Genomic DNA, 27,095 nt, shown 5'->3' with positions numbered 1-27,095 from the left:
CACGCTGGGGGTGCTGGAAATGCGATCCGAAGCGACGCGTTTTTGTTCCAGATTAACCGATGGCAAGGAGAAAAGCATGGGAAAGCCTCACAAGTGCACAAGTGAAGAATCCAGTGCACAAACAAGGAACTGCGTAAAGCGGATCGTAGATTGAGCAAGGAAGTTTGGCAACATTCCAAGTTTGCGTTGCCAGCAACCCTCCAAGGTGGGTAATAAATCTGTAACAAAACGAAAATCGCTTTCCCAAGTTACCTTTCTGGAGACTAGGATCTTCGGCTGCTCGTCGTTGTAGATGAGAACGGGCCTGCTTATCAGCACTTCACGATTCAATGAGCACTTCGCAAGTTCTGCGACAAATTAATCGTAGCGTCCCGACTACCCTGTGTTCGGTGGGACGTTCTGGCGCGGTGAACTTGAACCTTGCGTACGCTGGGAGATTGTTGCATCAGCCAGCAAGCACTATCGCTGCTGTTCGTCCATGAAAATTGTGCTAAGACAAAACACGCAATCCACCAGCTGCTGCTTGAGTTGACACTGCGATGACACGGAACCAATTATAGCACTTTGAGCAATAAAACCGAACCGGACTGACGACACACGTTTTACGAGGAACACGAAAAAATAAACCTTATGACTAACTTATGGCGTGTGAGAGTCACCGTGCACACCCCCGAAAATGAGATTCGTCTCCCGTTGCCGTGGAAACCACGAGGAGTTAGAACATGTTTAACTTGCCTTCACGAGGTTCGGTTTGTTTTTATTCTGCGGACCGCACACGCGCGCTCTCTCGCGATGCAATTCGCTCGCGTAAACTGCTGTCAACATGTCATCTCACCTGTCAAACACCGTGTAGTCACCTCTGCATATGACAAAAGCGGTTAAACAAGGTGTGTGGATAAAACAATCGCCGGTAAATGAAATACCACATCGAAATTAACAGTCTTTCTTAATCAACTCTCCGTACGCAGGCTAGTTTTCTGCACGTTTTATTTAATACAGTAAAAAAATGTAAGTTGTATATTGTGTCTGTTTGCCTTCTCCGCATCTCCTGAATCACACATGCCGCACACACATTAATCACGCTTAAATTCGAAAAATTATCCATTATCCATGGTTCGTAGTTTAAATTCTTGTTTTTTAAGAATCGCTTGCTAATTATTGGCGCACGCGCACGCGTTATAAACATATTAGAATTCTCTTTCGAGCACATTGCTGCCTAACCTTTGAATAGTTGCGGCACAAATGGACATCGTGTGTGCCCGTGAGCGATGTCACGTGCGCGATCATGTCTAGATGCAATCCTCGCACAGGTCCTTTTCCCTTCAATCGAACCACGGGAAGCAATAATCTCATCACTCTATCGGAATCTACTTGCTAGTGTTGTGTCGCCGTAGGGCTCACTTGCTCGCTTTTGGTCTTTTTAGTTTGCTTCGGCGCTACAATTTACGTGCTAAACGTAAATTTTTTTTCCTACGTAATTTATTACGACCCTCGTGTGTTCGTCTCCATCCCGGACTGCACTAATCGGTTAAACGGTGGTGGTGATGTGCTGAAGATGGTTACGATGCCGATCCAAAAATGGGTATAAATATACGAATAAATGGGTAAGCTGGCTAATTATGGAGGGGGGCGTATATATACGAGAGACAGAGAGGCTGACACCAGCTTCGTAGTAACGGCTAATGGCAGGATGAAAAACTGTCGAGTAATACTTTCCACCTAGGCGTGGGGAAGCGGGATACATATTGGGATACGATATACTGCCCCGTTACGTGGGATAGTTTTGGACAGTCGAGAATGGTGACCAACGGTTACAATGTTGGATACTAAGAGCTAGCGCAAAGGACGATCCCCGAACGAGGAGAATCATTTTTTACCGAGCGCAACCCAGCGGCATCGTCGGAAGCAGCCATTATTCTAGATCGTCACCAAAACGGTCCACAGCGGCCTCACCCAACGGTCTGAACCGGCGGAGAGATGGTGCGGTTTCCTTCTCCCGTCCGTTTGGTGGTCACAATTTGTACATAATAGTGTTTCGCTCGCTCACCCGTGCAGCTACCACCGTCGTCTCGATCGTCGGCGACGAGATGCTGGTTCCTGTGGAGGAAGCCGTAACTATGATGGCGGTGGTTCCACCACCTCCACCTGGCAGTAGGGACGACGACGTTGTTGGGTTCGTGAGGATGTTGCCATTGTTGTTGGTACTGTTGTTGTTGATATGGTCGTGGTCAGCTATCCCGACTCCTTCCGCCAACACCGAGAGAGCGGACGAATCGGATGTAATTGAAGCGGACCGGGTAGGGATCGATGATGGAATTGAAGTGGACACGCCGGCCGCTCGTCGCTCACGTTGCGGATGGTGGTAGCTCTTGATGGTGTACTCGTACACGTGGTTGTTGCTGAAACGCGTCACTCCGGAGCGACGTCCTCCCGCACCGGTGGCTACGTCTGAAGTTGTGTAGCGAACGGCACTTCCGGCGAACGGTTGGCGAGACGATGAGACCTGCTGCGATTGTCGGGTTCCTGAAGTGGCTGCAGCCGCCCGGAAGCACTTCACAGCCGAACAGATTAAGCCACACCATCGCCAACCTGGTCCCGAAGATGAAGCACCACCGCTGGCACCATCTCGTCCTCCACCACCGAGCAGCGGTGGCAGCAACCGAGTCATGTTATTGTTCCGTCGATCTCCTGCTCCGTCCGTTTGTCGTCGACGCCGACGCTGCTGCTCGATGTCGACCGGATCATCCGACAGGCTTCCCTCGCTACTTCCACCACAACCGCTATCCAACGAGGATGAGTTGAACGGACCGTTGTAGTCGTCGTGCTCGTTGCTGTCGATCGCAACCGCGGGTGTAATGATCAAAAGTTGGCTGAACTTTTTACCCGTCGAAACACGTACCGCCGTCGCCTTCGCCATCGTCGAACGAGTCGTTGAACGAATGCGTGTAAAATTTGAACTCGTCCCAACGGCAACCCCAGAACTTCCGTCGTTGGTGCCACCATTCCCTCCGCAAACAGTATGTACTCCTGTCGCACCAGACGTGCCGTTAACTCCGCTTGTGCCGTTTGCCATGCCACTTCCGTCGACATTCCCACTTCCAGCTGCACCACTACCGCTACCGCCGACAACAGAGACGAGTATGTTGTTGTTCTGGCTGATGTTACTAGCGGCTGAAATCGTCCATCATCTTGCCGGCTCTTCACCGTTTGCACCATCGTCCGGCTTTGCAATCTGGTACGTTATTAAATACTCCGGGTATGCCTGAAGAGCGACGGAAAACGGGAATTCCCGGGGTTAGTACGAGCTTGCACTCGCTGAAATGGGTTCCGCGAGCGAGGCCGTGGTTGATATTACCTGTTCTCCTCGATAAACGACATACTCCGGGAAATGCAAACCACCTGCCGAGGGACGCCCGATCACCGAATGGTGTCCGGGTGGAGCGTGTGCCATTTTCATCGCACTGAACTGCAGGAAGGATTTACCGAGCGCTACACGACACAACAGCAACTGCCTGTAATCCAAAGAACAAACGCGCAGCTGGTAATGAGATGTGTCGTCCAACGGAATGAGCTCCACCGCCTTCTTACCGATGGCACTGGTAGCAGGATTTGTCTTTGTGCGTGGGGCAGCCGATGCCACCTCCGATGCCGTACACGTACTGGTTCGATTTGGAGCTGTGCTCCGCGAAGTAAATGCCAGCTCCAAACATCCCACCGATGTACGCGTGCCGTTCGTCGAAACCCTTCTGCACGATGGCGTTAATGAATGGTGATCCGTGAAACAGCATCCGCTCACTCGCTTGGTGCCCGTTTTCTTCGGAGATTTCCTGCCGCCGGTGAACGTACCGCTCCCACAGCTTCCGGTTCTGCACCTTTTGTATCTGCAATGTGGAAACAGGAAGAGGAATTCATAGAAACAAACCACATGGGATGACCTATTGATCATGTTGCTTACCCGGACAATGTTGTAGCGATTGAAATAACCACCGGAGTGGCCATTATCACGGTGCTCCCGAATGGTGGCCTGCATTTCCTCCTCGACCGCAAGGAACTCCTTGTCGTCGGGAAGAAGATCCACCAGTAATGTGCCCGGGTTCGGTGTTAGTCCTAGTCCTGAAACAAACACAAACACCGGTGCTTAGTTGCAGGGGCTCGAACACACAAAAGTTTGATTGATTTACCCGTCGTGGCGCGCAGAGTCGCAATACCCTTGAGTATTTTGTGACGGAATCCGTATGCCGACACGCCAACCTGCTTCAGATCCTCGTGACCCATCTCAGCCAGAATGTCCATCGTGATCTGCTCACGCTCGAACAGATCGATCAGATGCTCGAGTTGCAAGCTTGCGAGGAAAACCGACACGGACGATTCAATCGACGGCACGGACGGCATCTTATCGTCGTGGTCCACCACGATACCGTCCACGTTCGCTTCGGCACCCTGCGCTGGGCTTAAGCAACTTCGGACCGGCAACTGAAAGAGAAAGTGCCTTTGCCGTCAAATCCGGTTCATTCGCTACCATCGCACGGTCAATTTGCTTACCTGAGGCACGGGGACGGACAATGTCATAGAGGCACCCGTCGGCAGTGTTACGATTTCAGTGGTCGGCGAACAACTTGTGCCCATGCCGAGGGCACCATTGCCCGCTAGAATGCCACCCTGCGAGGAACCGGTTCCGGCTGTCGATGACCCACCAGCAGCACCAGCCGCCGTGCCCTGAGAGGCCACCATCGCATCCTGCAGCAAACACTTGACATCTTCGGCCGTGGCGAGATCGAGACTGGTTTGTCCTTCCTGGTTCTTCATGAACGGATCGGCTCCGTGTGCGAGCTGTTACGGAGAGGTAAAAAAAACAACCAATTAGTATCCTTTCATACAGGAGAAAACGAGGGAAAAAACTCACGAGTAGTGAACACAGTTGAGTGCGGCCCTTTTGGGCGGCTTCGTGCAGTGGTGTGTAGCCCCACTTGTCCGTGGCGTTAACTACCGTGTTGTGCTTGATGAGCAGAGCCGCAATGTCCAGGTGCCCGTACGAGGATGCATTGTGCAGCGGAATCAAACCTCCCTTATCCTGCGCATTTACGTCCGCACCGTGCTCGAGGAGGTACTCCGCTACCTCTAGGTTGTTGTAGCCAGCTGAAGAAGAGGACCAGAAAGTTCGTGTAGTCACTAGCTTAAAAGTGCATCAGGACTACTAGACTTACCGGCCAAATGCAGCGGAGTAGAGTTGCGTCCCTGCGCATCCCGACAGTTGATATTGTCCGACGAGACGAGTCGCTGCACTCGTGCCAAATTGCCCTTCTTGGCGGCATCGAGGAGGGCTGCGTTACCCCGCAGCAGATCGGCCACGTCCTGATCACCTTCACGGACGAGATCGAGCGGTGTCGCACCGTCGCGATTCTTCTTCGTCACATCAGCTCCATGCTTTAGGGGGTAGAGAGAGACAGAGAGAAAAAAAGAAAAGGGATTTTTACGGGTCGTTCCAACCATTCAGATGAATCTGCTACGTACCTTGATCAAGAGCTTGACAATCTCGTATTTGCCTTTAGCGGCCGCTTCGTGCAACGGCGTGAACTTCCACAGATCAGCCACATTAACGTTCGCGCCGTGTTTCACCAACAGCTCCGTCACCTCGTAGTGTCCGTACGAGCAGGCGTTATGCAGCGGCACCAATCCACCCTTATCCGAGGCGTGCACTTCAGCACCGTGCTCTAGGAGAAACTCAACCACCGGCACACGGTTGTATCCAGCCGCAAAATGCAGCGGCGTCGAATGACGTCCATCGAGATCACGACAATTCACTGTCATTGGTGACGAGAGCACGATACGCCGTACGGTATCGAGATCACCCGCCTTGGCCGCTTCCAGCAGCTGACACTCGAGATCGACCGTGTCCGAGGGTGGATCCTGCAGGATCTTCAACACGTTCTCTGTCGCCAGTTGGGCCGCAGTGTAGCCCTGCAGCGAAACGATGCCGGTATCGATGCCATAAGACAGCAACAATCGACACGCTTGGATGTTGTCTTCGCGAGCACACCGGTGCAGTGCCGTCTGACCAAGCCCATCCAGCGCATCAACCTTCGCACCGTGCCGCAGCAACACATCCATCAGCTCATAGTGCGAGTTGTCGGCTGCAAGATGCAGCCCAGTGAGGAAGTCCTTATTCTTCTCGTTCAACAGGGCGCCCTTACGGATCAGCACTTCGAGGACCTGCTTGCGTTTAGGGTAAACGGACTGGGCGACGGCGTGTACCGGCGTATCGCCCGAGTACGGATGCACAAAGTTCACCGTCTCCGTCGTCAGGTTCTTCTTCAATCGCTGAATGTCCGCCTGTCGGCACGCATCCATCACGCAATGTCCTTTGTATTCATCTGTGAGGGGAAAAGGAAAAGTGATGAATAAACCACGCATTGACTCAAGCACCAGCACAGCTTACATGCAATCTTTTCCTGCAGTTCCCGGGTCGGAGCCGAATCGATCGCTGACTTATTATGGCAGTTCAGCAGCGTCGGATCGGCTCCTTCGCTCAGCAACAGACTGCAGACCTCAACACGGCTTTTCGAGGCGGCCTCGTGTAGCGGAGTGAATGCCCAAAGATCGTTTGCGTTCACATTTCCACCGTGCTTGATCAGCAACTCGGTCACTTCGAAGTGACCATAGGAACAGGCGTTGTGCAGCGGCACCAGGCCGCCTTTATCCTTCGCGTGTACGTCCGCACCATGCTGTAGGAGTATCTGAACCACCCGGATTCGATTGTACCCGGCGGCCAGATGCAATGGCGTTGATTTTCGACCATCGCTCGCGTGACAGTTCACGTTCAGTGGTGTTAGTAGCTCGAGCAAGCGTTCTTCGGAGCCTGATCGGGCGGCTTCAAGCAGTTCGTCCTTGCGGTACTCGCCTGTCAGAACGGGACGCGTGCACGGATCGGCCAGATCGAGCGGGATTTTGTTCTCCGAATTGCGGATACTCGGATCGGCGCCGTGTTGGAGCAACGCGATGCATACATCGATCTTGCCCTTGCTGGCTGCCTCGTGCAGTGGTGTGTAGTTCCAGTTGTCACGTGTGTTTGGATTGGCTCCAGCTTCCAGCAACAGACGGACGACATCCGCGTGGCCAAACGAGCAGGCGTTGTGTAGCGGATGTAATCCCCCGTCGTCCCGTGCCTGTATGGAAGCTCCATTCGTCAGCAGGAATTCGACCACATCTCGGCGTCCATAACCTAAAAGAAAGCAAAGGGGAGATAATTAGACACGCAAAACGCCATGCCGTGTAAAATCGTCACCTCGACAGTTGCCTTATTTCTCAATTAACGCGATTCGACATCAAACGACACCTAATTGCAAGCGAAAACCTTCATCCTATTTCCAGCTTGAACGCATGTTACGCGGTTTTTGCTTCGGTTTGATCGTTTCCACTCCAAAAAGGCCCCAACTTCGTGACCCATTTTCGCCCCAAAAACACCAAACACCATGGTACGATCGAGCAACCGGAAGTCTGCAAAAGCATGGCATTATGCGGCACACGTTCGGACGCACGATTCGATTTCACGGTCCGTTTGGGCTCCGCATTGGGCTGCAGTGTGAAACCGTCGTCGATTTATTACGGTCAATTTCACTTGCCTGTCGTAGCAGGCCACCGTCCGCCCTACTGTCTGGGAGGTTCTTTGGCCGTTTTTTTTGCTTTCGAGACCCACTCAAGTGACTCAAGTTTGGTCAGCGGGTGTAACAGAATTATTACACAGAACCCCCGGGGCGGCTTTCGGGTGCGTGCGTGGATGGTTAGGGAGGCTAGATTCAACACACATACCCATGTAGAAAAAAAAACTTGAACAAAGCTCTACGCCTCGATAAAGATGGCAGTAAAAAAACCCACCCCAGGGGTGGGGGATGGCGAACATTTGGCCAGGTGCCACGCGAACAACGACGCATGGAAGCTTTCATAAGGCACACCCCTGGTGCTGCTTAATGTCTGTGCGAGCACACGAGATTAGTCGATTTTTTAACAATTTAAACGCGGCACGTTTTATACGATTTTATAACCACAAAGCAAAAAGGGGTGTGCTGTGTCGGTATCGCGCACGAATCGCTGCCCCTCGTGCGTTATTATGTAGCGCTACTAATCGCTATCGTAGCAGCAGCATAAGCATAGTTTTTTTTCATTTGCCATCTACGTGCTAGCAACAGCAGTGTTGGGTTGCTTAGATGAGAGTTACACGTCAGCTTTGGTGCATGACTTTGTGACAGCCAAAGCATAACCTCCGGGTTTTCGTGAAAACGAACCTCACAAGCCAAAATGGCTCATCTTCGATTCTCTTCCGCCCGGAATACGGATTTAAATGTACAATCCGCCCCAAATCAAGTGGGGCCGAAATTACCCGCCAACAAAAAAAACTCCCATGAGATGTGGCGTTCCTCCTTTCGCCTGGGTGGCATATCTCAGCCCGAAACACACCGAGACAACCCCAATTAAAATGGCATATAAATAGAAAACGCTTTCTTCGGCAAATACGGTAAATCCGCAAGTGTGCGGATAAAACTGTGAAGGCCATCCAGCCCGGGCAACGGCACTGGGAAGAGTGGTACAGAGAGGAGCTCATCGCATGGCATTAGGGTGCCCCTTTGCAAGGTCGTACGTGGCAAAAAGCTCATTCTGGCAGATGTTCAACGATATCGAGCGGCCCTGGGCCGTGAGTTGGGTGGGGGAGGCCTCGATGCTGGACACGTGCAACACAAACGCACGCGGGATGTGCATAGTAAACATTGCAAATGCATCACAAGGCAGCGAAGGGAGTCGAGCTATAAAACGGTTCACCCTGATGATGATGGCTTGGCGGCCTCCTTTGATCAATGTCAGGCTATACACCGAAGGAACAACCATCACGGGATGGGCGCTGCTGATGGTAACACACATGTAGCCTTCGAAGTGGTGGAAACGTCAGTGAGAGCCATCGCTTCCGCAGGTATTATATGAGAGGTTAGTATTTTCTTCGTGCTTCATTCTAGCACACCACCGACAGAGTAGCAAATTGCAAAAAATAGCTAATCCTTACGGAATCGCTAATGAACTGGAATCTATACCATGGACCACAGCTGGGAAAACATCGCGCAAATTATGTTCAGATAGGTGGTGACTTCCGCTACGCGACAACGACACATTGTTGCAATGTGACCGCGATCTAACCGAGCCCCAGCAGCCATTAGATGCCTGCCTGTGTGGCTTCATCATACCCGCACGATACGACGTGTGGGTCGCGTTTTGGATCACCACTACTACCACCACCGAGGAGGAAGGCACGTCTCGTGTATTTCATCGTCACTTTTTACGCTGCCGCAACCACCCGGACTGGTGTCTTGCGCGAGAAGTGACGGTGTACAGGATCCCATCGGTTGGTGGTTGCAAATCTGACCGAGCGAGCGTTTCTTCTCTGCCAACCATTCGCTGTTAACAAATCTCCACCGCGTGCGCTTACGCGCGAAACCAGGTCACGGTGGGGGTTTGACGTCTTTTGCGTAAAAAACACACCTTCTCCCTGGCTTGCTTTGGTTTTTGTGGGCTGTGTGTTCGGGTTTGCTGCTGCTGCTGCCGCTGCAGTCCTCCCCATCTACGCTACGTTGGAGGGGTGGCTTTGTAAAAGGTTGCCCAGGCTGTCTGCAGGAAACAAGAGAAGTAGCCTTTGCCTGTTTTACCAACCGCGTACGGGCGCAATCGTGGTTTGAGCCAGCAGCTGTCATTTCCATTCGCTTAAGACTCGCACACACATTCGTTGCACGACGCGATGCAATTTGGTTTCGTGTGCGGGATTTTAACGCGAATCATCGTAATCTAATTACACCGAGTGCTGGCAATCAAGCAACGTAAGCACCCGAAAACAGCAGCCTATAATATGTTCCGCATTCTGGCCAATTGGGAGCGTTTGGTAAGCACTATAAATGAATAAAAGCCATAAGAAATAGCGCCCATAACGCTTTGTTTGTAACCCACAAATAATAGAGCAATCTCCACAGCATCCAGCTCACGTGTAATGTACTTATGTTGGTTCTTAAATTAGAATTGTGGCTTCGAGATTGATCTGCAAGTGATCTTTGAAACGTAATACTTTTACTTTGGGTCAGAAGCTGGCTCAGAGACACATATATGCTCACAGGGAGTTGGTCTGATAGCGAAAGGTATCGGCGAAAAACGGGTCAAAGATTGGAAAAGTATCCACTAGTAAATCGAATACAACATAATAAATGGCTGCCACCTATCGCGTGGTAGTATACGCGTGTCATGATTGCCCCGAAAGGATGGAAAGGTGATCACATGCTCTTTTTATTGTTTTATTTTTCTTTTCGTAGACAAAGCTTCCTAGCTTTTTGTCGTCATAGGGGTGGGAGCTTAGGCAAGCCCACAAAGGAGAAAAAAAGATTACCACACACCCACCAATCGGCATTAGAGAAAAGAGAGAAGAAAAAAAACACCTCCAAGAGTTTATCAACAGTTGTTCCTCCGCCTGATGCTCACTCTCCTCTTTTGGCAAATACAGTGGAGCTGCTTTACTAATCGCAACGTAGCCTAAGCCTAATTTCGTGGCTTGGGAAAATTGATCAACATCACTGACCCCGACCGCTCCGAGAAAAAGCGTGCTAAAAAGAGGCAAAAAAAACGGCTAAACTTTCGATAAATAAAAGGGTTATCTCTCTTTCTCTTTATCTGTCTGTCTCTCCTTCTCGCTGTCTTTCCCAAACAGACTCCACGTGGATGGTGAATACCCTCATTTTTAACATAAAGCTTTACTTTCCCGTTGCCCTAACCCCCATCGACCAACATGAGGAGTCGTTTGAGATGAAAATGATGTTCCATCGATCGATTCAAACGAAAGAAACGCTAGCAAATGTTCTTTCTCCTGTGTTCCAAGCTGGATACGATCGTTGGGGCTACAATTTCGATCGAACATTGTGCCGCCAGCAGGTCAAAGCCCAACAACAGCTGTGCTCCTCAGTACACCGTACTTACAGTACCTTTTTTGTGGCGCAGCAGGAATCAACTGGTTGGTTAGCGATGGAGGCTTCATGGGGAGCCCACCAGCCCATCAACGCCATATGACGCGCCCTGAAGTAAACGGAAAATAGTGCCTCCTTTCCTACGGCTTTTTGGATCGGTTCTTTCGAAGATTGGTGTGATTATAAAAAAAAGAGTGACCGTAGTAAAAGCACTTACTACACAACCCATTTCACTTCGATTTCGTTTCGATAAACACGCCTTGTTGGTTTCATCTCAGACGCGAAAATGGAACCGACCGGTGGGGTGTGTTGCATTTCCGCTTTCCCGAAATGTTACTCCCCCACCCACCTCCTCCCAGGGTATTCAATCCGCTGATCGACTTAATTAAATTCCACCAAAAATTTCGTACCATCAAACCGTTGGAAAGAAATAATGAAAACCGACTACACGACGCGAGGAAATCATTGGAAACTGGAGTGATGAGAGTTTGCGCATTTTGCCACAAAATCCAGATGAAAAGGTGTTAATTACTCGCTCAGTCGAGATAGTGAAGACAGGAAAAGCGTTTCTCGTTTGCGGAAGGAAAGCCACGCGACTCGGCGAGACGGAAAAGCGCGCGAATTACTTTCGATTCGCGCTATTCCCTTTCTGGTGTAATTTTATATGATGGTAATCGGGTGCAGCGAAGGAAACGGCACAGAATCGTCTCCGTTTGCCCATTATCGCACGTTTGCAGTCATTCATTCGAAGATGGCAGCGTGATCGCGATAACTTATCAGCCAACACATTGTCACAAGAACATCGCATTGGTGAAGGGGTAGTACGAGATAATGTAATCAACTGCACTTGAACGAGAGATAGTGGGATGGTTTTCCGCATTTTTTTAGTCATTGAACAAGGTACGATCACCTTGGATTGGTTCGCCATTTACGCCGGAGAAACGCAGTCGAAATTACACCCCGAAAGCGTGTAATGAAGCTCAAATATCAATCGATTATGAGCTGTAGCTAACAACGGAAAGCAATGTGCACACAACACGCTCGCAGCAATCATACTGACGAAGATGATCCGCCATGATGATGATGATGATGAAGATGTTGTTGGCCACCAGCGAAGCATATGTAAACTCTTTATTAAACATTGTCGGATGCAAACGGCCAAGCTAGGGGATTGCGTGCTTTATGTGGGGAAACGTGGCGTGCGTGAATCGATCGTCGATCGTGAGCAAACAACCCACGATCAATGGATGAATCACGTAGGATCGTGGCAACATGTGGCGGCATACACGCACCCGTCACTTTGCAGCATAAATCTTTTTCTCAAACAATGAATCACACACACGCATGCGGTGGTATCCGAGCTGAGAAAATTAGCATTGAAAGATGATTCACAAAGCAGTTCATCTTTCGGTAGGAAGCCTTCACGAAAACCGTACCGTAAAGCCCCAGTGGGGTGTCTATTATTTGGCCAATTTTTGACTAGCAAATTAGCTGAAGGTTCCAATACCATGGTCGTTATTGTGGATGGCCACATCATTTCCTTCCAGTGGTGAAACTTCACCTCACCACAAGAAAACTCACTCACATCTCGTTCGCTCTTGGGGCGGAATTTCGAGGATTGTATCAAAAACGATAGAACGGTATGATCCTGTACGAGCTGAAATCATATTTTCTCTCAGACCACGGACTCATGATATACAACCTTTGACCTAGTGTTCGTGAGTGGGACTCCTGGAAGACAGTCCAACATACAGCACAGATCGGGTAGGTCTGTAGGCCATCCGAGGCCTGCTTCTTCGAACCAAAGCCTGGTATTCGATTTTCCTGACCCTGCATTGGCATCGTTTTCACTTTCCGCGTTTCAATGAGCTCCAACACCAAGGCCTACTATGATTATTAGGTTGCGACTAACCGGAGGCAGCCAACTCGGTATGCAAAAAGCTTCTTACGAACGGGTAATGTAAAGCGCAAGAAAGAAAGAGTTACTTGACCCTGTGATCGTGAGTCGGTGTGATCTTCTTCTACAGTAACTTTTCTATTGCAGAAACCCTTGGGCAGATTATTTACATTCATTCCGATGAGCTTGTTTTTCCTCGAACTTCCCTTTTCTCATTATAATCTCATTGTTTTCGCTACTTTCGTTCCCAATCAACACACACAAACCAGCACCTTTTCCAGACAGACGGGTGTGGCGCATCGTTTTTAGTGGCGGGAAGATATTGCGCAAAAAAAAGACGTTGCCCTTGGCGAGAGGCTTTCTCCGTTAGTTTTTAAGCATTTTCGTCACGTACATCGCAAGGTTTCAGGACTGCTGCCGGTGTGCGATGACGCTATTCAACATTTGTGCAGCGTTAAAAGAGTGATTACAATTCGGGCGTGATATCACGTCGACGTTCGATAGCTAAAGAGACCAGTATGGGGACTTTCCGTTTAGCAAATAGTTTTCACTTATTTTTAAGTTAATGCCGTGTAGAAGCGACAGGAACACATACAATGTCGTTAGGAAAGCCCATTTTCAACATACGCACTGGAAGAAATTGCAATTTTTCCCCCCGTCAACAAGAAACTGAAGCGAATACAATATATTGCTTAAATTATGCAGGGTTTCCTTCGCTTCTGGCACAGCAGCTCGAATGCATTATCTCCACGTGCCCTCTCTCTCTCAGTGGCAGGAAAAAGGACATTCGTAAAAAAAAGGAAACGACAGGCACGGAAAAGCGAACATACTTATCATCCTTGCTGGCGGTGATATCATCCCTTTCAGGAAATGGAGGCCCGAGTTGATGAAGGTTTCCCCGATGTGATGGAGCCGAACAAGGGGCCAAACAGCTGAAGGACAAAGGAACCAACGGTTTGGGGGTTGGAGGAACCAACGCAAAATGGGGTGGCTTATAAACCTTGCCATTTAGACCGCCGGTCAAACGAGGAGTAGCGGTTGATAATGCTCTAGCCCTCCTTTCTCTCTTCTTCATCGCTTTTCTACCTGTTCCCGCTTCCACGGTTATTTTCCCGGCATGCTCGCGCGGTGGCTCTTGACTTTTCTTTTTTGCGTTTTGTCATCTCTACTGATTCCCCTGTTGGCTGCAAGGACACCAGTAATGATGTGCTTTCCTTGTTTCTTTTCCCCACGCAAGCCACTTGCTGTACGCCTTTACGATACGTGATCCGGATGAGCCGGAGTGGCGTCATTTGCTTCAACGTGGAACAGACTGCAATAGGGGTAAGCAGCGCGTACCGACGACCAACGAACAAGATGACATCCACCATCCGTGAAATGCATCTTGTGGGCGGCTTGCAAAGGCAAAAAACCCGAGGTGCTCCAAATTAATCCCCTGCCTCAGAGAAAATGCTCAGAGATGAGGGAATGCCGGCTGGAGCCGCTTCTTGTGATGGATACTGCAATCTTGTGCTGTGATAGACGGGCGTGGAAAAAAACGATTGTCCATCATGGTCCTTCCAAGAGGGATTTTCACGTGGCGCACTTTTTCAACTGCCCACCAACATCCTCCTCGTCATTACGTATGTTTAAACTTACCGGCAGCAAAGTGCAGTGGCGTTGACTTCCGTCCGGCCGTGTCACGCGCGTTGACCGTCTGTGGAGTGATCAGCTTTTTCACCTTTGCCAGATCGCCCGTTTTGCACGCCTCGAACAGCTCCCGGAGCGGATCGTTGGCCATGGCGGCCGCCTCGAGGTTAACCGACAGCATCGAGCGGCTACGGTTGGCCGACATTTCCTTCAGCCCGATCCCGCACGCATCCAGCTTCGTGTTGCCGCTTCCGGTGCCGTCTTACCGCTACCTTAGGCACTCTCGTCCTTCGATGGTTTCTCCGCCGCCACGACGCAGCTTCAAAAGAGAGTCTGTGTTTCTCTTCGTTATGTTGATTGCAAATTTTCACCCCTTTGCGTTCGCGTTTTCCCACCGCAATTCCAGCATATGCACTGTCACTTTTCACGCTGCTGGACGGCGCTGTTTAGCGCTGGAACTGAAGAGTCGAAGCCGGGAAGTAGAGAGATGAGTATTTGCTTCTGCACACTTTAGCAAATGGAGCAGCTTCGGTGATTAAAGGAGTCGCAATACTGTAGCCATCGGTAAGGCTCCTCCCCGGACCAGGTGAAACTCTTTTATTAGCCTCCCCAAAACCAACCACGGAAAAGCTCCCCTCGAACGGGCCGGATGGAATACAAAGGGTTGGCGCGCTTGGTTCCCGTTAATAGTCAGTTGTGGGGCCTCTTCTCAAATTTCTTTTCGACAGGCGGATATGTGTGTGTGTGTGTTTGTACGTGCGCGTTGGAAACGGATGGAAATGGAAGGCCTCTCCCTTCCACGTCAGGGAGAGAGATTCACTTTTCCGCATCCGAAACTACCAAAAAGCACGCGGGAAGGGCATGAAACACAACAAAATATATTCTGTTCACGCGCACCGGGCAGGAAATGGCAGCTGCAACTTCCCTCTCTGGCGCTCGAGCTTTGGTCGCTTTGGCCTCTCGTTCACATCCACCGAAGGCGCAACGTCATTATGCACCACAAATTAGACGGCCAGGGGTGATCGCATAAATCCCGGCTCGTTTCTGTTCGTTTCCCGTTCACTGGAAGAAGCTTCTCAAGCCCCAGAGTGGCCCAAGAGCCAAACCTGGCAAACCGCGATTCCGTGGAAACGATTACACGGGGTCAATTAGCACCATTGCTGGCCGGGTTGCTGAAGAACAAAAACATGCTGCCGACGAGCTTTTCCACCTAAAAGATTGTGAAATCAGCAAATGCTGTTGCTATGGATCTATGGACCGTCCAGCTTGCAAACTCCCGTGATTTCGTTCTGTCAAAGCCCAAATCCGGAGACATCTTGCACTCAACAACAATAACAACAACACGACGCAGAGCCCGAAGGCTTGCTGTCGTTATGAGCCCACTGTTGTTTTCTTTCTTAAGCGCCGTTTCATGCGTTTCTTCGCTGCTGGTGGGTAGTAGGCCACGACCAGCAACGACAGACAACGGTGCGAGCGAGTGACAGCTTTTACTCCCTTCAAATAAGCTCCCTTTTTTCTAGGGCGGCCTACTTCCAGCCCTCGCACTCCATCGTTCTGGACGCTGCAAAACTAGTTAGGCGTGAAAAAGAAGGGCACGGTTTATGGCCGTTGGAGGTGGTAAGTTGGGGAAGGGTAGGGAAGAAAGACGATTCTCGAAATCGTTAGAGCGCTTGCAAACGGGACAGATCTCCAGTGATGGTGGATCGACCGAGAAAGGGCGGACGATGCCCTGGGGTTGCGAAAATAAAACAGGCCACCGCGAAAACTCGTCCCGATAGAAAATCCCGTTCGTTTTCAAAACCACACCGAGAGCCTCCGGTTTGGGTTGCAAACGATTATAAAAACATCCAAACGTACGAAAGAGGGCTGCGAGACAAGGAAAGGTGTTATCACTTACAGGCGCACACACACATGCGCGCGCGTGCGTAGGGAAATGGTAAAGGGGTGTTTTAAAACGCATAGCCACATCACAAACAACTGACCCCGGGGGCTCGGTGAAGGGAACCCCAAAGGGCCCTGAGAACTTTCCCTTTGCTTGGCTGCGCCCACAGAACGAGGTCTTAAAAGTTTCGTCGCAAAATAGGCTAACACCCTGGCGGTACGAAGAAGCCAGCTACTACTAGACATGAAGTGTAGTTTTGTTAGGCAAAGACACGCTAAGATACGCAATATTAAAACCGTGCAGATTTTTCCGTACCACCTGGTACAACAAAAACATGCAACTACGGATGTTGCGACGACGCCTAACCCCAATAGCGAACAATTTGCGGATTATGGAAGGGAGTAAGGGGGAGGGCATTGGGCTTCAAAGCGCACACATTAGTTCGTCTCGAAATGTGACTGAAATTTTTCTTCACAAAGAGAGTATCCAACCAAACACACATCAGCTGCGTTCGAAACGAAACATCACTTTTCCGACATCCGTGGTCGAATTTTTACACTGGATTCCACTTCTTGCACCGTACGCCAACGGAGCACAATTCACGTAGCAAATCTATCGAAATAGCTCGAGCAAAAACAAACACGTCTGTCTTGAAAAGATTGATCTGCCTTTTATTCGCGAACTTCTTCCTCTTTGCTTATCGAGGATGGTAAGTTTGTTATAGGTACACAAGCGCACGGATGGGTAACCTTAATTAATGTCTTAGCGTGATAGTATCGAGATCTTTACCGACGGCACCGATGAGCATCGACGGTCCGAATCAGCGCGACGAAACAATAGCAGTAATTTGTTGCAAAGTGTTGAAGCCAAAAACAATATCAAAATCTCTGCCAAACTGTTTGACGTAACGCACGTCAGATGTGAGACGTCAGTTTGTTTAAAAATCGCTAAGCCATCGAATGCAGCATCGATTTTTCCATCGATTTGTTTTAACAGTCCAACTTATTGAAGTATATTGGCTTTGTAATGCATTGAAGAATAACTTACCTCTAGCTTTCAAAAAAAAAAAATTATTAAATTTTACGAAAGTCAAAGAAATCTACCATCGAGCATTGAGAAATGTGTTTATACTATCATGTCGAGTGGATAGTTATCACGCAAATTGATTCGAGCAGACTCGAGTGGTAGAAGCAAAATAAGTTCACGGATGCTTTTTGCTAATGAAAATACTTAGTTGCCCCAGTAGTGATGTAACTAATTTACAAGAATTCACAGTCCGTTTTTCTTTGTAACTAATTATGGTAAGATGTAAGATGTAAGGATGTTTAGAAACGGTGATGTAATATATCTCGACAGACTAGGGTTGGCTGGCCATGCCACGTGAATGGCACATCCTGACTTGCAATTTAAACAGAAGAGATGTACACCAAATTAGGATGGAGTGATGGCGTTTATACTTCCTCAAAAATGTACGGAATTAGTAATAGGTAGACGTCGGCGATCAGCTAGTCGATAGAACCAGCGCGACTGGTTCTAAATTCTTCTGTTCCAGGAGAATTGATTAAACCGCCAAATAAGAAGAGACAGAATCAGTTCTACGTACGAAGTTACATCAATCAAGATACTAACCGTGTTCCAATTTATTTAAATACAAAATATATACAGGAAATGGTTAACATCATCGTGTCAACAATTTCTTTTATTTCTATTTGGTATTTCTTTGTGTAAGCATACGGTGCTCACCCTACATGCTAGGAACTACGTTTTCGGTCGTATAAGTTTCTGATTTATTTCATCTAACGCTCCCTGTATGATATATTGCTGCCGTTTGAGGCAGTCGTGTGTTGGGCGTGCCCCAATTTCGAGGGCTCGGTCTCCCTAATCATCTCCATCGCTGGCACTCCTTGCTTCCATCGAATCGGTACAAATCGTGAGCTCTGGAGATTCGATACCGCTTATCATGCGACCGCCACTCATGCCCGCTTGCTGTTGTTGCTGCTGACCAAGATGGTTCTGCGGATCACCGGTTGGAATTGGAACCCCACTAGCTATCTGACGCTGCCGGATCAGCGCCAACCGTTGCTGCGTTATCTCCAAATGATGCTTCCTCCACTTGATCCGGCGATTCTGGAACCAAACTTTGACCTGCGAATAGAACCACCGTAAAGCTTAGAATCTCGTGCATGATCACGATGGTGTGTTAACTGGCTCACCTGGGCTTCGGTCAGCTGCAGTGTGTGTGCCAGATAAAGACGTTCCGGCCCTACCATGTACTGCTGCCGCTCGAACTCAGCTTCCAGACGCTCCAGCTGCTCCGGAGTAAATATGGTTCGCACGCGTTTGCTCTTAAGAGAAGCCGCCGAGGAAGACATGGAAGTCTTCTTGCTAAGATCTGTGGAGGCATGGACATGGAAGCAGCCACAAAACGAACTCGAATAAGAAAAAACAGCCCGGATCATCGAGATATCGATAGCTACCTTTATACTTGTCCCTGTTGTGATTCTGCGCATGGTGATGTGGCCCCAGTGCCATATGCAGTGCGGAGGACGCCTGTTGCTGCTGCAGCTGCTGCTGATGAATCGAGTGGTGTTGCAGGTGTTGATGTTGTTGCTGCTGGTGCTGCTGCTGGTGTGGCAACTGCTGTTGACCCTGGTGATGGTGGAAATGCGGATGTCCACCAAAACTGCCATTGACCTGGTGATGATGTGGATGATGCGCGTGATGGTGGTGTTGCACGGGATGTGACACCGAATGACCGCCGGATCCTACCGCACCACCACCACCACCACCTGCGCTGGTGCCATTCGAAGGATGAAACGCAGAAAAGCTCCCACCGGCACCATGCAGTCCGGGAAGTTGATGAAAGTTTTGCAATGCCGTCAACGGACCACTCGCAGGCTGTTGTCCCGCGTACCCAAGCGATCCTCCACAGTTGGTATCGACGCTGTCCACACTGTCCAAGCGATCGCGCTTTTCCATCCCAGCGGCTGCAGCCGCCATTACGAGGGGCAATCGTCCCATCGCAGCTGCTGCTACGGCCGCCGCTGTAACTCGTTGTTGCTGGTGTTGTTGAAATCCGGCACCGGTGGACAGGTTCATCACTCCTTCGCTGTATTCGCTGGCAGCTGCTGCAGCGGCCGCTGCCTCATCCTGCTTCTTTCGCAGCCCCAGTATGGCGGCTATCGTAAAGGACTTCCCAACAAGCCCATCCGTATTGAGCACCGAGGTTGTCGTATCGTGACAGGGACTAGCACAGGACCCACGGTTACTTGGAACGTTTTCTCGCGAATCCCTACGCCCTTCCGTCTCGTCGATGGTGAGCTCTTCGTCGTCGTCTTCCTCTTCCTCGTTGGCGTCCTTCTCATCTCGATCGCTCTCAACTCCATGTGACACTCGCCCATCGTCGTCCCGTGGATCAGGATCATCGACGTCGATGTCGACATGGTGCTCCGATTCACTTACATCGCCCTGGCACGTTTCGGTCATCAGATCAAACGTTTCACGCTTCAGCTCACGACCTCCGAGCTCACCGTGGCAGCTTCTGTCGGTGCTGTTTTCGTCCTGTTCCTCGTCTTCATCCGTACGGGAACACCGTGAGGATCTGTCCCGATGTCCTGCGCGTTTAACTCCGTCATTCTGCCGTGACTGCTGGACCTGTGGATTGGCACAGGGCGCACCCAGCTGAAGTTGATGTCCTGTGGAACTCGCACCCGCAGCAGGCGGATGATGTTGATGGGAATGATGACCGTGGGACAGCCCATCGGTGGCCAACGCCAGGGCTGCTGCGGCAGCTGCCGTCGCTTGCGATGTGTGAAGGTTAAGGAAATGAGTCAGCGGATTCGCATGGTGGTACTTCGTCGGTTGATGGTGTATCATTTTGAGTATCTGTGAGAGTAAATCAAAAGCAAAAGGTGCATGTTGAGGTTAGGATTCCGACAGAATTCGATCCCTAATTTGCGTAAGTTATGCTCCCTTTGGCCTCAAATTCAAAGGAATCATTACATCCTAACCTGAATCTAATAGTTGAAGCACCTGAAGTAATTTTTTTTAACCACCGGGACAGAAACACCCAACACAAAATGGTTAAACGCCTGTTCTTACCCTTTCAACAAGCCTTTACACCAGAAACCACACGTTAAGGCACTCGAGCTAACTAATGAACCCCGATGAGTGAAGTGTGAAATAAAAGTTTGGACAACCTCAGCATGGCTCATGACACTAGCACATAATGCCATCCGAGCCACAAGTACAAGTTTTCTGTTTAACGATAGCAAGCACTACGTCAAGGAACTAAGAAAGCAGAAGGATGTGTCGTTTTTGTCGTTTTTGGATGTGTCGAGCGAAAAAAAAAGTTACTGATTCGTTTCAGAACCGAGGTTTTCCAGCACTATACTTGAAATGAAGCTAAACTTCATTATAAGTTTCGTAGAACATTCGTCTTCGCTACAATGGTAACATGAGACAAAATGATTATCGTTGTGTAATGAAGTTTTAGATTGCAAATCCTGAAGGTGTGACCTTTTTTTGGGTTCGTGTGCCAAGAAAACTAAATTCGGTCGACAACTCGGTATTGCTTCGTCTAACGTCAGGTAGACATTTTCATAAGGATCGTGCCTAGTGACGGAATTGGCGGAATCTAGAGAACTCCACATGGATACTTGTAGATTGACATCAAAATAACAAAAAAAAAAAGATTAGCCTGTTGAATGGGAAACCAGGCAGAAATCATCGGATTCTCTTTCGTCTAGCGGCCGCTTACTGAATTCGGAACCTCTCAGCTAGGGTTAATGCATTTGCATAAACATCCCGAGTAGTTGGACACCTATCAAGTATCACTTTTATGAGGTCATTTTTCCATCATCCAAATGGCTGCTCTATTGTGTGGGCTTTTTTCTGCGCTATGATATCAAACATCCGGACCGTCCACGAAGGCACAATTGAGGTAACGGATGGTGACTCCACAGCAGTGGTTTTGCGTTGCAGCATGTGGTAATGTGTGGTGGAACTCAATCGTTTAGGTGCTCGTCCGTCTCGCTAGCCTAAGGAAGACGTCTCTATTGTTTTCCCCCAAGCGGGGACGAAAGGGGACCAGAGTCTATGCCATCCGTTCGGTTCGGTTAACCCATCGTTGCGGTGCCTTTTGGCCCTTGTACTTCGTTTCATTTGCATTCAGATGAAGCCCTAGTGTGGGGCCCCATTTTTGCCCTTTCCCGAGGCGGAGGTAGCGAATCATCTTCGCCATTATTTGTGTCGAGGTACATCGAACCTTCCGTGTCAGTATCGTGCGGTATCGGTTGCATTTCGGTGACATTCGATAGCGGTGCAATTTAGTGGCACCTATGAATGAAAGCAGCCGACGGCAGCCCTCACGTAAAAGGAACGAAGCCAAGCACCTGGTTCGATGTCGGTAAGCATAACTATGTAGCGACATGCGAGCAACAAATGAACGGTGCAATTTTAGACTTCTCATTGTTTATCGTAGCACCATAATGCAACTCATATGCAACCGTGCATTGTGGTGCGGTTTTATAGGCCAAAGGAATTCATATTATTTCAATGTTTTCTCTTCGTTTCATTCAGGATGGAAACGCAATTTGGTGAACGATTTCAATTTATTCCGTCAGTGGAATGTGCACTGGAATGAAATGTGGTATGCGTAGGGATAAACCATTTTTTTTAAATATTTTTTTCTTATAACGTGCATTGACTGTATCATTGAATAACCCGCCTTTTTTATTCGATTTACGAAAACGAATTCGATACGCCTGAATGTAGGCAATACACATTAAATTTCTGATCCTTTTCACTTTTCAAACGCGCACGAAAAAGGAGTTGAAATGTTCAAACCAGTGGTTTTGTCGTGTCGGCTGTAGTTGTGCTATATTATCATTGCAAAACTATATGTTTCTTTACCAAGTTTATGACGATTTTTATAAGATATATCATCCCTGTGCGTACATAATATATTAAAACAGCATCATCGCGTTATAGTTGTATTATGCTTTAACATATCAATTACCTGTTTCACACCGTTTTAATGACAATTAAATATTTCACAGATTGCAAGCTTCAATCAGGCTAACGAATAGTACCACACCCTCCGGGTTTAGCACACTCAATTAAACCAATTCGTTTATCTCCAACCAACCGTTTATCTACCACCATCAGCTCACCCTCACTTGTGGCTGGCTTTAAATGTGTGTTTATTATCCTTTATCCCGTCAATACGAGGCACCCGGCAGAATCATGAGATTGTTAAATAAAGTTAAACACAATTCAAGGCAATAAGTTTGAAAGTTTTGGAACATTTTTCTCAGCATCCACAACGAGTCAAGAAGCCGTCGGTAACTCACAATCACTTGATGGGGTGTTTTTTTCAACTGAAATCCTTTTGGCCCAAACCGCCTTTCGCAACGCCAGCTCACTCGAGAAATTGTAATTATTTGTGTGGTTCTTCGGCATCGTCAAATAGATCAACCATTTTCACACACACTCTTTCAAATAAACACTTCACGTTTTGCCCAAGCAACATAAGGAATTCACAAGTTCCATACGATCAACAGATAAACACAACTCACTCAGTCACCTGCAACCAACTGCAACGGATGAAGAGTCAACTTGCACTGGTCTGTCAAGCGAGAGTTTCTGCACCAACCTCCGATCGGCATTAGGGTTGTAATTTAATCCGTGCTACCTACGGCGGTGCTTGGTGGGGATTCCCAATCGCCGTCGGAACTACAGGACCCACTAGGGAATGACTTCGTTTGCATGCTTTTGTAACACATCCACCAAACACCAAACTGCCGTCGGTTGCAGGGGACGACCCACAGGACGACTGCTGCGAATGTCCTAGAACTCGCACCTAGCTGATCGGTGGGTCTAATCGCCGTACCTCACTCGAGTTGATCTTGGTCCTTAAGTGATTTTGGTCTGTTTATTTTCCAGTGTCACTCGATAAGTCATTCTGCGGTCAATGGACAGACTAATTCCACAGGCAGTTCCTCATGCGCAAGCTTATGTCTATGCCCGAGCCTATGCACCGTGATACCGCGTGGTCGAACGTCAACAACTGACTGGCCGCAGACTGGCCAGATCCTGGTGCAGAGCCTGCAGTACCTTCCATATCGCGGGCGAGTCCTGGCGCCACCACGCGAGGGTGAGATGATGATGATGACGATGTTGTTTCTGCACGGTGCCGCAGAGCGAGAGAAGAGTGGGTTTCGGCCTGAGGTTCGTTAATTTGACCAGACAATCAAAACCACCCCCGCCGCGTGCACACCACCCTGCCGGATGATCCGATCCTGCCACCGACGGACGGTGAGATGGAAGGGCTAATAAAAATACCATAAAGTCATGAATGGAAAGCACACGTGCACGGAATGGCCATCCCGATAGTGGTGGTGATGGTGGTGGTGGAAAGATGAGTGAGAGGAAGCGCGGTTTGTGCCGGAAATCGCGCCCGGGACGGAACAGGCTCACCGACCATCCGCACAAATCTGATCCCTAAATGCTCGTTCCCGGAATGCACCCCCGGCGTGAACCGCTTTTCCGAGCGAGCTTTCCATCCGTCTATCGCGCTAGAGTGAACGAGATGGCATTGAGTGAGCTGAGTGAGAGTGAGAGTGAAAGAGAGAGAGAGTGCTCCTGCGCTAGGTAAGGAGAGCGAAGAGCGACCTGAGGACGGAAAAGGATGGGCTAAAATAAAATCATAACACTTGACAACAATATTAGCGAGGGAATGTGGAACATTTCCACCACGAATTTTCCCGGATACGGGTGGGTGGGTTCGAGGATGAATTCCCCTTACTGAATGTGAGAGTGAGACGGGCGAAGGAGTAGTGAGCGATTTCGTGGGTCAGAGCGAAACAACTCCATGTGCGACAAAGGCGCACTGTTCGTAGTTGCAAGGACGATTTCGTCCTGAGTTTTTCCTACAACCTTCTCTCCAAAAGAGGGTGGGGGAGTGCATGGCAGTGCGCATGCGCCACTTCCTCACCTTCTCCTCCTCATGCGTTCTCATTTACTCACCACGAATTCGGCCATTTTTCTTTGAACGAGGAGCGCAAAAAACCACTCGCCTACTCGGACAGGGTTGCGTTTGGTGTGTGTAGCGACGGATCGGCTGTCTCGTTTCTTCTCGCGGGAAAACAAAGCTAATACTCGTGCCGTCTCACTCACCGCCTCACGTGGAGGGTGGACGGAAAAAGGGCTCGAAATGGCAAATGAAGCGATTCTCGGGTAACCCGACGACCATTTCGTGCCTTCGTTGGCCACACGCGGAGCTAGTGGAAATCCCCCACGCTCCCTGCCTCATTTCCGGCCCTCCCTCCCTCCCTCTACTTCCTTCTCCGTGGGACTGATTAAGTTGCTGTGAATTTTCGGGCTCATTTTCTTAACGGAAATTTAATTGACAGCAAGATTGCTCGGCAAGGGTGGCTCTGCGTGTGCCAAAAGCTTCGCTTGTCTATTCACGCGGAGAAGGAAAATGAAACCGGACAAACTGGTGGAGCTGGACGGGAAAAAGGGAGGCAAAAAAATCCCTTCATCCGAAGTGAAGCGACACGGGTTTTCTCGATGAGGCGGGTAGGGAAAAGGGCAGAGCAATGTGCTTGGACGGAATTTTTCGGCAGCCATCGCCGGGGCCAAGGAACCACACCGGAAGCCATTAGGAAGCAAATTAAATGAACCGACAAGCGTGGCCACTCGTCGGTAAGCCATCGGGAAAGGCTTCGGTTTTCCGGGCTTTTCTTTCTTCTTTTTTGGGGGATACGGGGAAAATTAAAACCAGTACTCTGAAAAGGATTTGTGTACGCACGAAACGACACCTAAGAATGCTGATTAGGATCTAGATAAGCTGGCTAGAGGTTGCTAAATGTTTGAACATTAGTAATACCAGTTAGCTGGGGCTAGTTAACATTAGACATATTCTTAAAACTGATAATAAAAAAATCGTCTTGGCAACTGACACCATTTTTCTTAACGACTCGTCATTGTGTCTTGTGAAATTTCATGCAAATTCACACCGGCAAATGCAGAGAGAACGCCCGACGTTAAATCTCTTGATTCAGGTTAATTTAGGGTTTATCGTTGAATTCTCGCCAGCGGTAGCGAGCTACTAACTGCTTCAATTACGTTCCGGATCATCGAAACTCACGACACTTTGCCAACATTGCTCTTGATTACAAATCTTTCGATAAACTCCCGACACAATCATTATCGGTGACATCAAACGGTCGTGTAGATTGGCACAAAAAGCAGTTCTGAGTTTTCCACAGTTGGGAAATAAAACCAAAAACCTCCACTAAACCTCCGATACAATATCGTCCATCCCTTGTCGGCTGGGCCGGTGAAAGGAATTCTAATTGAAATACTTTTCGGTGCGTTTCACGTCCCGTACTTGACGATCGTTAACATCGCCGTGTTTTTCTGTCGAGCAGGAAATATCAAAGGCCTCGTTAGGGGGCCGGAATTTTTGCCTTCACCGGGTGGCTACCGGGATGAATTTACAAGTCCCAAAGGAAGTTGAGGAAAGCGCACTACAAAAAACGAGCATCGGTTACTCCAATATCGCGCTCTTATCGAACACGGTGGTCAGTTTTTCGAGATGCTCCAACACTAGGTGAAACAATTTTCCATGGACCCTAAAAACCGCACGCAGTACAAAAATGTGAGCGAAATAGCGGAATAGTTACGAAAATCGCTCCCGATTCACAAAAAATCGCTCCCCCCCCAAGAGATATTGCCAAGGTTGCAAAAAATAAATCATTCCAAAATAGAACCACGAAAAACACAAGAAAACTCACTAAAACGTCTGCGGCTGAGAAGTGCCGAGAAGTTGGTGCAAATGGTAGACGCGATTTTATCGTTTCCGTAAATGGGCGCCAATGTCTTCGACCATCTTTAATTGAGCTACCACTCTCATAAGAACGAAGGAAACGGAACCGTCGCAGCACAGGAAATTTCAGCTCCATTTCCGGCGGATCGGGAGGAAAGCAAATGAACTGGAACCGGACGTTAATTGCATTATGTGCGCGCCTTTGACGCATCGACACGCGAACGAGAAGGACGAACGGGTCGAGGAGGCATTCCACCACAAAACCGGTGACATTCCGGGGCCAGCCGTGGGCATGGGCATGGGCGATTTTCCGTCGGCAATTACGCAAGACGACTATTAACGCGTCGCATTTTCGTTGCAAGATTCGCGAACCGAATTCGAACGAGACGTGGCCGGGGTGGGTGGCGTGAGGCATAAAATGCCGGCGGAAGTTCCACGCGTTTCCAAAAGGAGTTGCCGTCCGTTGGTGCTGAGAAATCGATCGATTTTCCACGCGGTTCGCTGTTCGGGCCTCAATTAGCATTGCAATTAGATGCATTGAGTTAATTAAGACGCAACGCTTCGAAAATCGATCGATAATGAAGAGTGGGAGGGTGTGGAGTGGGGTTGAATTCAATTGCACCTTCATTAACGCGCCAGTTTAATGAGATTCCGATTGCGAAGGACATCCATTTGACACTTCGTCAAAATGTTTCATGAGCTGTCAAAAAAAAACTCACAGCCAGGATGCAGTCTAAGGTCACAATATTTTGCTTCACGCTGTGACATTTCCGTAGTAGGCTGCTTGGATAATAATGGTCCCAGAATCCCCAGAACGTGTTCATAAACCGAATGCAGACGGCGTAGCACAACGACGATGACGGTGACAAC

At 49.1% G+C, this 27,095-nt stretch overlaps 2 protein-coding genes across 2 annotated transcripts; both read right to left on the bottom strand.

The window, feature by feature from the left end:
* Nucleotides 1–3,184: 3,184 nt before the first annotated feature.
* On the bottom strand, nt 3,185–14,713 carry LOC128730762 (poly [ADP-ribose] polymerase tankyrase). Its single transcript, XM_053823840.1, has 11 exons — nt 14,518–14,713; nt 6,437–7,219; nt 5,512–6,371; nt 5,205–5,424; nt 4,904–5,136; nt 4,543–4,830; nt 4,182–4,473; nt 3,956–4,113; nt 3,589–3,881; nt 3,356–3,512; nt 3,185–3,262 (listed from the first exon to the last, which is right to left on the bottom strand). Exons 1-11 carry the CDS (start codon nt 14,711–14,713, stop codon nt 3,185–3,187), a joined length of 3,558 nt encoding a protein of 1,185 aa, XP_053679815.1.
* Nucleotides 14,714–18,165: 3,452 nt separating this feature from the next.
* On the bottom strand, nt 18,166–20,278 carry LOC128720782 (filaggrin-like). Its single transcript, XM_053814476.1, has 3 exons — nt 18,868–20,278; nt 18,604–18,782; nt 18,166–18,535 (listed from the first exon to the last, which is right to left on the bottom strand). The coding sequence occupies exons 1-3, from the start codon at nt 20,264–20,266 to the stop codon at nt 18,269–18,271; spliced, it is 1,845 nt and encodes a 614-aa protein (XP_053670451.1). The 5' UTR covers nt 20,267–20,278; the 3' UTR covers nt 18,166–18,268.
* Nucleotides 20,279–27,095: the final 6,817 nt, after the last annotated feature.

Source organism: Anopheles nili, chromosome 2, assembly GCF_943737925.1.
Source record: "Anopheles nili chromosome 2, idAnoNiliSN_F5_01, whole genome shotgun sequence".
In the NCBI taxonomy this organism is placed as follows: Eukaryota; Metazoa; Arthropoda; class Insecta; order Diptera; family Culicidae; genus Anopheles; species Anopheles nili.
Note: the sequence above shows the minus strand (reverse complement) of the source record. Positions and strands in the feature narration are given on the sequence as shown.

Excerpts from the sequence above, each read along its gene's own strand:
- LOC128720782 (XM_053814476.1), bottom strand. The coding sequence starts at position 20,266 with ATGATACACCATCAACCGACGAAGTACCACCATGCGAATCCGCTGACT. Across the intron at positions 18,783-18,867 it reads CAACAGGGACAAGTATAAAG|ATCTTAGCAAGAAGACTTCC; the intron begins GTAGCTATCGAT and ends ATGCCTCCACAG. Across the intron at positions 18,536-18,603 it reads TGCAGCTGACCGAAGCCCAG|GTCAAAGTTTGGTTCCAGAA; the intron begins GTGAGCCAGTTA and ends TTCTATTCGCAG.
- LOC128730762 (XM_053823840.1), bottom strand. The coding sequence starts at position 14,713 with ATGTCGGCCAACCGTAGCCGCTCGATGCTGTCGGTTAACCTCGAGGCG. Across the intron at positions 4,831-4,903 it reads CTCAACTGTGTTCACTACTC|CTCGCACACGGAGCCGATCC; the intron begins GTGAGTTTTTTC and ends TCTCCGTAACAG. Across the intron at positions 3,263-3,355 it reads TCGTTTATCGAGGAGAACAG|GCATACCCGGAGTATTTAAT; the intron begins GTAATATCAACC and ends GTCGCTCTTCAG.